This window comes from Chlorocebus sabaeus, chromosome 12, assembly GCF_047675955.1.
Source record: "Chlorocebus sabaeus isolate Y175 chromosome 12, mChlSab1.0.hap1, whole genome shotgun sequence".
Lineage (NCBI taxonomy): Eukaryota > Metazoa > Chordata > Mammalia > Primates > Cercopithecidae > Chlorocebus > Chlorocebus sabaeus.
The window spans coordinates 91,461,225-91,474,283 of record NC_132915.1 but is presented as its reverse complement, the minus strand read 5'-3'; the positions used below and the strand labels follow the sequence as shown (position 1 = coordinate 91,474,283).

The 13,059-nt window shown below is 38.6% G+C and overlaps 1 protein-coding gene across 1 annotated transcript in view; it reads left to right on the top strand.

Annotated features, from left to right (window-relative positions):
* The window catches only part of STOM (stomatin), a 31,907-nt gene that overhangs the window by 5,479 nt on the left and 13,369 nt on the right, over positions 1 to 13,059 (top strand). Inside the window, exons 2-4 of the mRNA XM_007968203.3 lie at positions 8,435 to 8,538; positions 9,955 to 10,027; positions 11,324 to 11,406. Of these exons, the coding sequence (XP_007966394.1) occupies positions 8,435 to 8,538; positions 9,955 to 10,027; positions 11,324 to 11,406 (260 nt within the window). The remainder of the gene's footprint in view (positions 1 to 8,434; positions 8,539 to 9,954; positions 10,028 to 11,323; positions 11,407 to 13,059) is intronic.

Genomic DNA, 13,059 nt, shown 5'->3' with positions numbered 1-13,059 from the left:
AAATTTAAAATTATTGCTGTTGCTCTCGCGTGTTTTTTCCTCTTGTATGGCCTGAAACATTTGAATGCAGGAAAACTACAGAAAATCCTTAAAATATTTAGGAAATAAGACATTTATGCTTATTTACTTTCCTTATTCTTTTTGAGCTGAGCAAAGAGTAACTGTTACTGCAAATCTTTCTTAGAAGTATTAGTTCTTTTGTTTTCCTTAGTATTTCATAGTAAACACATTTTAAGCTTTATAATTCAAACCACATAGTGCTTCATCAGTATCAGTTATTTTGGTCTAGTGTTTATACCTATAGATGGATTTTAACAGGGAGGAAAAGTTACAGTCTTCACTCATGGTTTTTAACTTGATACCATCTGGCCTGTAGCTACTCTAGCCCAGAGAATAAGTTCTTCTGTAGAGATTTAAGGATAAGGGCATTTGAACAGCTAAGCTGTGCCTAATTGAAATATTAATTTGAAAGGCAGGCTATAATGTGTGCTTGTTTGCTTTGAAATCGTCTGCCTTAAAGGAATTGCAAGTTGTGATCTCTAATTAAACATTACCATTTTTTAACATATATTTATCAAGACCCTACCATGTGGTAAACTCTGCCTCTTTCTTATAGCTTTTTAAATCTATCTCTCATTGTAGGATGCTGTCTTTATTTTTGTTTCTTCCATTTTTACTCCTTCTATTTCTCTTATTTTCCTTCACTTCTGTTATGCCCTTCTATTTCTTTTATTTTCCTTCACTTCTGTTATGCCCTTCTCTTCGTCTTTTTCTCCTAAAATTCCAGTCATTTGAAAAACTTAGTTATAGTAAACATTTGATTAATTGAAGAGGAATTTATATTCACTTATTCTACCTGCCCTTTTGCTTATTTTCACCAGGAGTTTTTGTTTATCAGGCCTTACAAAGGCCTTGTTTCAAAATAAGCAAAAGAGAGAAACTGAGAAGCTGGGAAATGTACCCTTATTTGAATAGCTAGAAGAAAGATCAAATGCATTATTTAATTTATGCAAGTCTTCCTCCTCAAATAAATAGTTGGCTGACATAAAACAGGAACAGCGTGTAACAGCCCATTGTCCAAATCCAGCTGACTCTGTTTCTGTATGTCCCACAAGTTATGAAATAGCTCTTATATTTTTAAATGATTTTTAAATAACAAAAGAATACTTTTTCATTACACATGAAAATTGTGTGAAATTTAGATTTGTGTCCATAAATTAAGTTTCATTGGAACAGCTGTGCTGTTTATGTAGGTACTATCTATGGCTGCTTTTGCATTGCAAAAGTCGAGTTGAGTAGTTGCAACAGACTGCAAAGCCCAAAATATTTAGTTCCTGGTTCTTTACAGGAAAAGTCTGCCAATCCTGACAAAGAATCTCTGATGAAGAATCATAGTGGCCAAAAGTAACAGTTAATCCTGAATACATATATTTTTAAGAAGAAAGTTCAAAAATTGCCAAGACTTTTCAATTTGACCTACTGTTACCCCTAAAAAGTGCTGCTACAACTGAATAGCATGTGTTTTTGAGACTAAACTTCCAGCCCTTCTGTCTTGCCCCACCCAGGCAGGACTGCTCTCATCAATTTACCACGTAAAGTGTTTTATTTGCACTCTGTGAAGGCAGAAGGAAAAAAGTGTCCATTAACTGTTGCAGTTTAGGTATTTCAGTAATTCCTTAGCCCATCCTTTCCTTTTTGTGTACAATAATGCTTATGACTCACAGTCAGATTCTCAGCGGAGGAAATCCAGTTATCTTTTGAACTTTACAATAATAAAGTCTCAGTAATGAATGGATTTATTACTCCACATGATTTCCAGTAGCGCTAAGGTTAATAGATCTGAAAGTAAATCAGCTGATGGGGAACGGGAACAACTACAGCCCTCTGGACTAATCAGCCTGTGTTGTCATCTTGGAAAGAATGTTTAACTGCCTTTCCAGAAGCTTACCCAACAGAAATTACTACACAACTTGCCATTTTTCATTTGTTTCATGGTTTGGTTGGTTTTCTTTTGTTTCTTCCTATAAGGTCTTTAGCCTTATTACTCTGGAACTTCAGGAGGCATATTTTACACCCTCTTCACAGATTTTTGTAAACATTATAAACACTCATGTGTGCAAGGAGGAGCTACATTGTGGCTAACACGTCATAGGAATTCACAAATGGTGCTTATCAGGAGTAGTAATAAAAGATACCTTCAGAATGAGAGAATTTTAAGAGTTGTATAATTTCATCTTTTCGGAAAAATTAATTTACCTAGGAAATAAGCAGGTACAGAAACATTGCTAAAAGTATATTCAATGCAGCAGTTTCTAAGTGAGAAATTTGAACACAACAAATTTCATCATATGAAACAATGGAATTAATCTTTAATAATGATAAAAAATATGTACTGATAATGAAAAAATGTTCGTAACATGGATGGGAGGGAGAATATTTTAAATCATTGTGTGTACTATTCTTTCATTATTGAAAAAATGTAGGCTAGAAAAGGTTTAAAAGACGTATATCAAGGCAAAAAACATCCAGAGATAAAGTATAGATAATTTTTCTGGTTGTTGAGCTATTATTTCTAATTTTTGTAGTAACTTTTGCTTTTAAAGTAAAAAAGCAATTTTAGAAAATGTATGTGAGTTTCCTGGAGGTAAGCCCAACTTGAATGTTCAATACAAAAATTCAAATGTATAGGCTTATGTCCATATTCAGACCCTTCTTTGATTAGTTAAAAGTTTATTCTACTGCCATTTTGGTAATAAAAGAAAAAAAATACTCTAAACCAGGGGTCCCCAACTCCCAGGCCACAGATGGATCAGATCAGCAGCATTAGATTCTCATAAGAGCACGAACCCTGTTGTGAACCGCACATGTGAGGGATCTAGGTTGCGTGCTCCTTATGAGAACCTAATGCCTGATGATCTCTGGTGGAACAGTGTCATCGCAAAACCATGCTCCCCCACCCTTTCCCGTGGAGAAATTGTCTTCCACGAAACTGGTCCCTGGTGCCAAAAATGTTGGGGACCATTGCTCTAAACTATGGTAAAGTAGTATTTACAACCAAGTATCATAGGATCCCTAATTTTTAGGAATGTTCTCACCCAGCAAAATATCAACAAGTGTATTAACCAAAATATCACTATTTGTCCCTTTCCCCATAAAACTGGTAGGAAGGATTCAGTCCTAAAGTAATACGTGGGAAACTTGAAGTAAATGAATTTCATGAGATTTTAGTGAGTGAGAATTTCTTTTATTCCCGGAAGTGGTAGATGACTAAGGGTTCATTTATAAGCCTGCTAGAGTTTAAGCCTCACCTCTGAGCTACGCATTTATAGCACAACGTGCCATAAATAGGCACAGCTGGAATTAAGAGGGCTTCCTCTGTAAAAACATCAGATTTCATTCTCAGAACTCTAGTGATGCATTTTCAACTTAGGTACTGTGTACCTTTTTGAGGTGTAACCAGATGGGGAAGAATTTTAAGAGCTGAAGATAGGATACTTTCATTTTAAAGGCATTAGAAAAATATGAAAGTGTCATTTTCCCAGTGTATACACTGATTATTTCTAGCCAAGCATTTGATATGTGAAAGACCAAATCCAGTTTTCCAAATATGTACATAATTCCTTGTTCCTGGTGATTTGCAATTCCATATGCACATCTGGGGTTTTCAAAAACACAATGTGACAATGGGAACTGACACAAAAAAACTGGGCTGAACTTTTTGGCTTGTCCTCATGTAGATCTCCTCATAAATGAACTTCTTGAACATCTTTGAATGTCCCAGCCTAGCCAGACTGGGGGCAGATATGAAGCAAAGGGCAAATTAAATTGTTTAAGAGGCTTTTGATCAAAAAGGGTAAGTGCTATTTTCCCATTTTTCTTCATGAAGATACAAACACTTAAGTAAAATAGAAGGATTACAGAAAACTATCATCTAAATTTACTAATCATTATCTGTATTCTACAAGGCCAGCCTACTAATCTTTACTTTTCACCGGTAAGGAAACTAAGGTTCAAAGAGGTAAAGATCATGCAACTAAGAAGTATCAGAACTGAAATTCAAACACAGTTACTCCTCGTTCTCAGGGAATCTCAGTGTAATAAGGGATATAAATGCACAAGGAATTAAAATATTAGATTAAAAATAACAAAAGATTAAAATCCACTTTGGAAGGTCAATTGAAAATAAATAAAAAATAAAAGATTAGACAAGATATAAGTGCCATAAGATAATTTTCAAAAAATGCTATCAAGATTCAAAGGAAAGAAAAAATACATATCTAGCTAGAAAACTTGCTGAGAAGTATTTTATTTTATATCACTCTATGCAGGATAGTGTGCTAGACATTGAGAATATAAAAGTGAATAAGCAACATCCCTGCCCACAGGGAGTTTTTACTCTAGTATGTTATGGGAAACTTGAACAGTATTTGAAAAGGCACCAAATGGTGTCAGATAAATAGTATTTGTGGTCAATCTGTCCTTGTTTGGAATATATTTCACCCTGGAAACCTAGACATATGTCTGTGACAGAGCCTTGAAACTGTCTTTTGCTATAAATAGGCATGGCTGGCATGAAGAGGACTTCCTCTGTAAAAATATCAGATTTCATTCTCAGAACTCCAGCCATGCTTTCCCGGTTTGGATACCATCTTGAGAAAGTGCTTCAACCATGAAAACATCCTTAATGAGGATTTTTTAATTCAGGGTTAAATTTAGAACACGGGCTTTGGAGTAAGATGACCCATATTTGAGTCCCAGGTCCTCCGTTGTGTGACTTCGGGAAAGTTAAATGTTGCTTTAGTTAACTCATTTGTAAAAGGGAGTTAAAAATGCCCTCACAGGCTGTCGTAATAGTTAAATGAGATACATGTCTAAAGTAACTTTAAAAACTGCCTGGGATGTAGAAAACCCCTCAAAACAGCCGCTGTTGTTATGATCAGTTATGGTAGTACTACATAAAGCTTTCTTCACAAACAGTACTATGGCTCTGCTTTGAATATTTTCTCGATGAGTGTGTGTGTACCCCCTAAATTATAACTTAGAAACCTCCAGGATTACTTTAGATCATTTTATTTAAGTATACATGAAAACATTTACCTCACACTATGACACAGGATCAGAAAATTACAAAGTCACATACAACCCAAGTACTCACTATATTTCTGATTTTTCATCCTATGTTTTAGAGCACTTGACCTGGGTGCCAACATGTGTTTCTCCTCTCCCATGTTCCCAGCCTGAACACTCTGCTTATTTCTTCGCCTCCGATTTATTCCAAGCCCCATCTTACTGCCATTTTGCCCTTTCTTCTGAGCAGTAACATGTGCCTGGCATACCTTTTCTTCCCTCTGTCATTAAAATAGCTCCTGAAAATGCAGCAGAAGCCTTCCAAGTGGTTGATAAGAAAACCTGTTATATCCCTTGGCTTTCTCAGTCCCTATGTCCTCTACAGAAAGGAAAAGCAAACTAAAAATGAGGACGACACTGGATACAGAAAATAGGAACACAACGTATGGGGTGATGGGAGTTCCCAGGATGATGGTGAAAGCAATTGCAGAATGATAGCCGTGCACACCAGATGAGGGAAGTCCACGCAAGGCCCTGAGAGAGAATTCTTTCAGAAGATACAATTGATAGTATACCTGACCCCTTTGAGAGGAAATTTAGGCAACTGATTGGATCAATAAGTACATTGAAAACTGAACAAAGGGAAAAAATAAGACAGTAACTCCAGAAAAAACAAAAATGGTACAGGAAGAGAAAACTAGTGATACCTCACACCTTGGCTTAGCTTTGAATTGCATTTATAAATTCGTAATATAAAATCTCATGTTGATCTAAATGAAGTTATGATGTAATTATATTGGAAACATCGGTGTAAGTATGTGGTGGGGGTAAGAGGGAGGAAAGAGAACTAAATCCTTTTCTGTAGTAGAAAGTTAATAGTCCTCAAAACTGAAAAAGCAAGAAGTAACAAAACAAGCATTTCCTTCCTTCCTTCCTTCCTGCCTGCCTTCCTTCCTTCCTTCCTCCCTCCCTCCATCCCTCCCCTCCCCTCCCCTCCTCTCCCCTCCCTTTCCTCGTTTTGTTTTCCAGGCTGGGGTGCATCACAGCTCACTGTAGCCATGACCTCCCAGACTCAAACAGTCCCCCTATTTCAGTCTCCTCAGTAGCTGGGACTACAGGTGTGTGCCACCACACCAAGCTAATTTTTTTTAGAACTTTCAAGTAGAGATGGGAGTCTCACTAGGTTGCCCATAATGGTCTCAAACTCCTGAGCTCAAGCAATCCTCCTATCTCGGTCTCCCAAAGTGCTGGGATTACAGGTGTGAGTCACCATGCCTGGCAGAAGCATATTATTATTATTATTATTTTCTAAAGTAGAGAAAGAATCTCCCTATGTTGCCCAGGCTAGTCTTAAACTCCTGGGCTCAAGGGATCCTCCCTCCTCAGCCTTCCGAAGTACTGGGATTACAGGCGTGAGCCACTGCACCCGGCCGCAAAGCATATTAGTTAGAAACATGGAGGTAGATATCAAAATGGTCAAAGTAGCAAATGTTTTTGAGGAGGAGGAAATTGGAAGAGGTAAGCATGGGAATGCCCTTTTTTGTACTAATCTTATAGAATGGTTTGATTTTTTAAACTTTATGCAAGTGTAACTTCAAAAACACAAATGCGTAGCCACGAAGGCCAAAAAAGAAGGTGAAAGAGAAATAGCTACAGGGGAGAAAAATAGGTTACACAATTTGTTTGTTTATTTATTTTAAAAAATATCATTTAAGGCCGGGTGCAGTGGCTTATGCCTGTAATCCCAGCACTTTGGAAGGCCATGGTGGGCAGATCATTTGATGTCAGGAGTTCGAGACCAGCGTGGCCAATGTGGTGAAACCCCGTCTCTACTAAATACAAAAAGTAGCTGGGCGTGGTGGCGGGTGGCTGTAATCCCAGCTACTCAGGAGACTGAGACAGGAGACTCGGGAGGTGGAGGTGGACATGAACTCGGGAGGTGGAGGTTGCAGTGAGGTGAGATTGTGCTACTGCACTCCAGCCTGGGCAACAGAGCGAGACTGTCTTAAAAATAAATGAATAAATAAATAAATAAATAATTTAAAAATATGGTGTGTACACAAGGAAAGTTTTCAAAGAATATACCAAAATGCCTCTGAATTTAAAGTAATTTTTCTCTCCTTTGTTATACTCTGTGAATTTCTTGCAACATTACCTTTGTAATCAGACGGAAAAGCTGTTTCATATTACAGGAACAGGAAGCAATTAGAAATGTGAGAGGAAAACTATGTACAAAGATGTTCACTACAACACTGTTTATAGCACTAAGAAATCAATCTGTACAATCAGGAAGTGGGCAATAAATGATGCTGCATAAACCTAAGGAAATATTTTACAGGTGTAATTTTTAAAAAGAGGCTCTAAACAACTTTATACTCATACCATATGGTTTTCACCTTTAATCATATTGTACTCCTAGCTAAAATGCTCTAATGCCTTTTCCCTCTTTCCCTTTTCTTTTCTTCTTTTCTTTGCTTTGCTTTGCTTGTCTTTGCTTTCTCTCTTTCATTCTTTCTCTCTCTTTTCTTTTTCTTTTTTTTTTTTTTTGACAGACTCTCCCTCTGTTGCCCAAGCTGGAATGCAGTGGTGCAATCTCGGCTCGCTGCAACCTCCACCTCCTGGGTTCATGCAATTCTTTGGCCTCAGCCTTCCCAGTAGCTGGGATTACAGGCACTCGCCACAACGCCTAGCTAATTTTTGTATTTTTAGTAGAGATGGGGTTTTATCATGTTGATCAGGCTGGTCTCAAACTCTTGACCTCAAGTGATCCACCCCTCTCGGCCTCCCAAAGTGCTGGGATTACAGGCGTGAGCCACCTCGCCCAGCCTCCACTTTCTTTTCATTGATATTTTCTTACCATTACATCCTGCAAGAAACTCTCTGACAGCCACCATCACCTCCCCACCCCATTCCATTCTCACCTCCATCCTAACTGCATGAGTTAACTCATTATGTGTCTTCAAAATATTCTGAACAGATACTCTATATCTGTACTTACCACCTAATATTATAATTATGTGTTTGTCTGACTTTCCCACTAAACTTTAACCCTGAAAGCTGGGATTGGGTCTTACTTATTGTTATCACTTCAGTACAAAGCAGAGGGCCTAATAAATAGTAGATGCTTAATAAATGTTTGCTGAATAAAGTAGTGAGTAATGTGGAAATATACTTGTGTTATGGCATTACATAGATAAAGGAACGTAGTACCTACACTTCAGGGCTATATGAGGATTAGAGGGGAAATTCATGTAAAACAGCTGGTGTAGTGCCAAGCACATAGGTGTTCAGCAAATGGTAAGGATGAAGATGGTGGTGATTATGCTAGTAACAGTTGTAAGAGTTGTATATTTTTTGTTTTCAACAGACAGCCCCAGTAAGGGCCTTGGACCTTGCGGATGGATTTTGGTGGCATTCTCATTCTTATTCACAGTTATAACTTTCCCAATCTCAATCTGGATGTGCATAAAGGTAAAGAACATTTCCTCCACTTCTGGGAAGGGGTCAACTCCTACCTCCATAAGCCTATTCGTGTGTGCCTATGTGTGTGTGTGAGAAAGAGACAGACTGTCTCTCTCTTATAATTCTTATTTCTTCATCCTTCCTTTGGAAAATTTCTCCTACTCACCTATTACGATGGAAACTTAAAACTTGTTTCAGCCATTGCCCTTCCGCGTGGGCTAAAGTAAGGATCACCATCAAAAATTTCCTGGGGCCAGGGATGTGAGATGGTTCTGAGAGAACAAGTTCTTCAGAGTTAGGATGATGGGGTTTGACTGCTGGCTTTACTGTTGATTGTATGACCCTTGCTGTTTCCTCACCTGTAAAATGGGAGAAAGTAACAGTACCTACTTCACAGGACTGTTGCAAGGATTAAACGAATTAGTGTGTCTAAATGTATTTATCACAATGCCTGGCACGTCATAAATACCCTTAGTGCTGGTTATTTTTTTCTACAAAGTTGTTAATACTTTGATATTATAACTATCAGTTACATATTTCTAAGAAGATAAAATATGTTCCAAGCATTTTCGGATCAATTTATTCTTAAGGGAATCAGAAGAAAAACTGTGAAGACTTCAGCTTTTTATTTTCTGAATTAACAGTGCATGAGTAATTTTTTTTTTTTTTTTGAGCCAGAGTCTCCCTCTGTCGCCCAGGCTGGAGTACAGTGGCGCGATCTCAGCTCACTGCAACCTCTGCCTCCCGGGTTCAAGTGATTCTCCTGCCTCAGCCTCCCGTGTAGCTGGGATGATGATGATGATGATGATGATGATGATTATTATTATTATTTTTCTTTTTTTTGAGACGGAGTCACCCTGTTGCCCAGGCTGGAGTGCAGTGGTACAATCTCAGCTCACTGCAACCACCACCTTCCAGGTTCAAGTGATTCTCCTGCCTCAGCCTCCCGAGTAGCTGGGATTGCAGGTGCCCGCCACCATACCCAGATAATTTTTGTATTTTTAGTAGAAATGGGGTTTCACCATGTTGGCCAGGCTGGTCTTGAACTGCTAACCTTTGTGATCTGCCCATCTGGGTTTCCCAGAATGCTGAGATTACAGGCATGAGCCACCGTACCTGGCCTGCATGAGTAACTGAATAACAATGTTAACAGCTGAGGAGTGAGGTTATGGATTTGTTTCTGTATACTATCCTGTCCTTCCTAAATTTATATAGTGAATATCTGTTGCTTTTGTAATCAGTAAGAATATAATAAATATGCTTTGAGAAGGTAAACATTGAACATATGATTTATAGATATGATCTGGATCTAAAGAAAAAAGATGAGGCATCTGATCTGTTTAGAGCACAAATATATATTTAAGAAGCATGCATGCAAATATTTGTATTCTTCATGTTAAATTATCATTCATGTTTTTATTCTAGATTATAAAAGAATATGAAAGAGCCATCATCTTTAGATTGGGTCGCATTTTACAAGGAGGAGCCAAAGGACCTGGTCAGTACTGGGATTCTAGATTGTTGATCTGAAACCTGAGGTTCTTTTTTTTTATTTTTATTTTTATTTAGTTGTTTTTTTAAAGACAGGGTATCATTCTGTCACCCAGGCTGGAGTGCAGTGGCATGCTTATGTCTCACTGCAGCCTTGAACTCCTGACCTCAAGCAATCTTCCCACCCCAGCCTCCCAAAGCTCTAGGATTACAGACGTGAGCCACCATGCCCAGCCTAAAATTTTTTTATTGATGTGATTTCCCTTATGAGGGCCTCTTCTACTCTGTCTTAGAAAATAGTTCATGTAGCAGAAGTTGTATAACAATAGCAGTGGCTCTAGCCAATCTTTTGTTACCCTTTCCTTCCTACCCTTCCCCTCCCTTTCCCATTTGAGCTGGTAAGATTACCACTTAGGCCAAGAATAGTACAGCTATACAAATTTGAGCATGAGAATCTCTGCCAAAGAAAGACTTTCAGTCATTTATTTGGCAAACTTCAATTAAGCTCCTACTGTGTTCCAGGCTCTGAGAATTCAAGGGAGACTAAAACACAGTCCCTACCCTCAACGATCTCCCTATTTAGTGGTAGGGACCAACAAGGAAACAGATAGCTACAATCCTATGTGATAAGTATTATGATCAGGTGCTCACAGAGAGCTGTGAGAAAAGAGAAAACCTGAGAAGTGTTACTGATCCAAACTAGTAGTAGGCTGAGGCAAGTCTTTCTGGAAGTTACATCTTGACTGAGTCTTGAGGTCTGAAAGGTGTTAACCAACAGGAGGTGTTTGCAGTGGAAATAGCAACATACACAGAGCAACAAAGAGGAGAGTATTGCAGATTCAAGAAACTGCGAGTAGATTGTCCAGCAAGAGGGCAGGGTGTGAAGAGAGGGGAAGTGGCTGAAGAGGGGAACAAAGGCGAGTTATGCAGGACCATGCGTGGGGCAGGGTTTGTATTTTAGGGGGGATTGCTCTGCTTGCAGCTTAGGAAATATATTGTAGGAGAGAAACTACAAAAAATAGAAGGATGGCCTGGGAAATGATTGCATTGGTCCTGGTGGGGCGGTGGGGGGAAGAGTGATAGCAACAGTGGATTAAGGAAATTAACTCCACAGACTTTAGTGGGGACAGTCAAATGTGGGAAGTAAGCAAGAGGAATCAACGTTATCGTACCTGGCTTCTGGCTCATTCACGAAGATGAACTGATGACTTTTCTGTTCATTAGGTTGATCTTCTTAAAACTGAATGGAGAAGTGAACTGATTAGGTTGCTGTGTCTGTATAATGTGTGTATCTTTGTTGCAGGTTTGTTTTTTATTCTGCCATGCACTGACAGCTTCATCAAAGTGGACATGAGAACTATTTCATTTGATATTCCTCCTCAGGAGGTAAGGTTTTCTTTGACTAACTGAGATATCACATGTGAAAGTGCTTTTTTTTTTTTAAGATGGAGTCTTGCTCTGTCACCCAGGCTGTAGTGCAGTGGCCGGATCTCAGCTCACTGCAAGCTCTGCCTCCCGGGTTCACGCCATTCTCCTGCCTCAGCCTCCCGAGTAGCTGGGACTACAGGCACCGCCACCGCACCTGGCTAATAATTTTTTGTATTTTTAGTAGAGACGGGGTTTCACCGTGTTAGCCAGGATGGTCTCGATCTCCTGACCTCGTGATCCGCCCGTCTCGGCCTCCCAAAGTGCTGGGATTACAGGCTTGAGCCACCGCGCCCAGCATGAAAGTGCTTTACAATGAGGGACAGCATAATTAGAACATAGGCTTTATTCATTTTAATTTTTTTTTTTAAATTGAGATAGAGTCTTGTTCTGTTGCCCAGGCTGGAGTGCAGTAGTGTGATCTTGGCTCACTGCAACCTCCGCCGCCTGGGTTCAAGTGATTCTCATGCCTCAGCCTCCCAAGTAACAGACTATAGACATGCACCACCACGCCCAGCTACTTTTTTTCTATTTTTGGTAGAGACGGGGTTTTGCCATGTTGGCCAGGCTGATCTCAAACTCCTGACCTCAGGTGATCTGCCCTGGCTTCCTAAAGTGCTGGGATTACAGGCGTGAGCCACCGTGCCTGGCTAGAGAATAGGCTTTAGATCTTGACTGCCTTCAGCATTTCTAGCTCAGTGACCTTAAGCAAGTCCTTTAACTTATCTGTGCTTCAGTTTCCTCATCCAGAAAATAGAGATTGTAATAGTAAGAACTACTGTATAGGGTGGTTCTGAGAAATGCTTAGAGCAATGATGGATAAATAGTAAGTGCTGTATAAGTTCTTACTGTTAGTATTACAGTTGGCCCTTTGCGTGCATAGGTTTTGCATATAGGGATTCGGCCAACCACAGACTGAAAAGATTAGGAAAAAAACTCCACAAAGATCCAAAAAGCAAAATTTGAATTTATTATACAACAAGTATGGCACTGAATCCACATGAATGAAGTGATGTGTAGGTATTGTGTTAGATAATATAAGTAATCTACAGATGATTTAAAGTATACAGGAAAATGTACATAGATTATATGGTTGGCTCCATGAATCAAAAATATTTTGGGAAAAAAGCAATAGACAATGATACAATAATACAAATTTTAAAAACCAGTATAGTATAGCACTATTTACATAGTATTTATATTGTGTTAAGTATTATAAGTACTCTAGAAAGGATTTAATGTATAAAGGAGGATGTGCATAAATTGTATGTGAATATTGTGCCACTGTATATAAGTGACTTGAACATCTTGGATTTTGGTATCCTCTGGGAGTCCTAGAATCAATCTCCCACAGCTCCCGAGGGATGATTGTTAGAAAATATAGTGTAATGCTAATGGAAGTATAATAATATCATCATTGTTATTACTATCACCATTTTTATTACCACGTTTCTCTTCTATGGGTTTCTCATAGAAAACCCTATTTAGTATAATATTTTTTTCTTCTTAAGGTTTTATTCTAGATAAATTGGTTAGAAACCAAAGAATTAGAAACTGCTTGTTGGGCATTTTAGATAAAACATAATATTTTATACTAGTGATTATTTTGTGCCT